Below are 2,089 nucleotides of genomic sequence, written 5' to 3'. Positions count from 1 at the left end.
GGGGACCCCCCGGACCCGGCCCGCCCGACCTGCGAGCTCTGCGGGAAAAGCTTCACCTCGGACTCGTCCCTGAGCCGCCACCTGCGCGCCCACCCGGGCGGGGCCCCCTTCAGCTGCTTCCGCTGCCGCAGCGCCTTCCCGTGCGGGGCCGCGCTGCGGGAGCACCTGGGCACGCCGTGCCAGCCGCGGCCGCACAAGTGCCGCTCCTGCCCCAAGCGCTTCGCGTCCGCCCGCTCGCTGCAGAAGCACCGGCGCGTCCACCTGGACGGCGCCCTGCGCTGCCCGGACTGCGGCAAAACGCTCACGTCCAAGGCGTCCCTGGTCACCCACCGGCGCATCCACACCGGGGAGCGCCCGTTCGCCTGCCCGGACTGCGGCAAGGGCTTCATGGCCTCCAAGTCGCTCAGCAAGCACCGGCAGGCGCAGCACGGCGGCGGCTTCATCTGCTCCGACTGCGGCAAGAGCCTCTCGTCGCACCCCGCGCTGGTCACGCACCAGCGCATCCACACCGGGGAGCGCCCCTACGAGTGCCCCGACTGCGGCAAGGCCTTCATGGCCGTCAAATCGCTCAGCAAGCACCGCAAAACGCACCGGGACGGGCCCTCGGGAGCCGCGCCCGCGCCCTGCCCCGACTGCGGCCCCGGCGGAGCCGCCGCGCCCTGCCCGCACCGCCGGCGGCCCCTCGGGGACAGCCCCGGGAGCGGAGCGGGGGTCCCGGCCGCCGCCCCGGAGCCCCCGCGGCCCCACAAGCGCCGCCGCCCCGCGTGCGAGGAGTGCGGGAAGGCGTTCCGGGACGGGGCCGCGCTGCGGCGGCACCGGCGCGTCCACACCGGGGAGAAGCCGTTCGGCTGCACCGAGTGCGGGAAGAGCTTCCGAGCCAACTCCAGCCTGGTCATCCACCGGCGCATCCACACCGGCGAGAAGCCCTACCCCTGCTCCCGCTGCGCCAAGAGCTTCGTGTCCCGCTCGGCCCTCATGAAGCACCTCCAGACCCACCAGCGCAGGGAGCTGCTGGAGGGGGCGCGGCCCTGAGCGGGGTCGGTCCTGCCGGGGATGTGCCGACCCCCAGGGATCGGTGGGGTTTGGGTGCCCACCTCGAACTGACGGACAAACTTTGGGTGCCCACCTCAGGGATCAGTGGATGGAATTTGGGTGCCCGTCCCAGGGCTGTACGTCCAGCTCCTCTTTTAGAGGCTAAAAAGGCTTTTTTTAGCTTCCCACCGCCAAAACTACTCCAGTATCCGAAGCGGAGCTGGGGGGATCTCTGTTCCCCCGAGGGTTGTTCCGTCTGGATCAAGTTTTTATGGATACGGCATGTCCCAAACCCACGTTTCCTTCCCCAATTCCCCCTGCTCCAAAACGAGGTGAAATAAAGCGGAATTGGGATCTTAGGAAAGCGGGGTCCTGATTTGATGGCTCGGGATTGGGGTGGGAATGCGGGACCCCTGTGGGAACGAGCTCCCCTTCCCCAGAAACCCATCCCGGGGTGGGGAGGGGTCGGGAAGGTGGCACCGGGTGAAATTCGCCCGTTGTGGTGATGCCGATCCCCGGTTTCCACCGGGATTGCGTTCCTGGGGAATGCCAAAAATGGGCGGAGGGCTCCCCCAGATGCGGCGTCCCCCCAAAATCCCGCTGGCAGCGGTGGGATTCGAACCCACGCCCCCGCAGGGACTGGAGCCTTAATCCAGCGCCTTAGACCGCTCGGCCACGCTACCGCGGCGGGGGCGGGGCCGCGCCCCGGGATGGGACCGAAAAGGGGGAATTCGGGCAAATCCATCGATAATCCATCTGTAATGCATCAATACTCCATCGGTAATCCATCGATGATCCATCGGTAATCCATCGATAATCCATCGATAATATATCAATAATCCATCGATAATCCATCGGTACTCCATCGATAATCCATCGATAATCCATCGATAACCCATCGATAATCCATCAATAATCCATCGATAATGCATCAGTAATCCATCGGTAATCCATCGATAATCCATCGGTAATCCATCGATAATCCATCAGTAATCCATCGATCTATCAATAATCCATCAGTAATCCATCGATAATCCATCAATAATCCATCGATAAT

The 2,089-nt window shown here is 64.6% G+C and overlaps 1 protein-coding gene and 1 non-coding gene across 2 annotated transcripts; one reads left to right on the top strand and one right to left on the bottom strand.

Moving 5' to 3' along the window:
- Window positions 1-50: 50 nt before the first annotated feature.
- LOC107198859 (zinc finger protein 497-like) lies at window positions 51-1,032 on the top strand (the record flags this gene model as incomplete). The annotated part of the gene is made up of 1 exon (XM_015616100.2): window positions 51-1,032. A coding segment is annotated over one exon (982 nt), but the record flags the coding sequence as incomplete, so codon positions are not given.
- Window positions 1,033-1,633: 601 nt separating this feature from the next.
- TRNAL-AAG lies at window positions 1,634-1,715 on the bottom strand. Its single transcript has one exon. It is a non-coding gene; the product is annotated as a tRNA-Leu (tRNA).
- Window positions 1,716-2,089: the final 374 nt, after the last annotated feature.

Source organism: Parus major, unplaced genomic scaffold (assembly GCF_001522545.3).
Source record: "Parus major isolate Abel unplaced genomic scaffold, Parus_major1.1 Scaffold351, whole genome shotgun sequence".
Classification (NCBI taxonomy): Eukaryota; Metazoa; Chordata; class Aves; order Passeriformes; family Paridae; genus Parus; species Parus major.
Note: the sequence above shows the minus strand (reverse complement) of the source record. Positions and strands in the feature narration are given on the sequence as shown.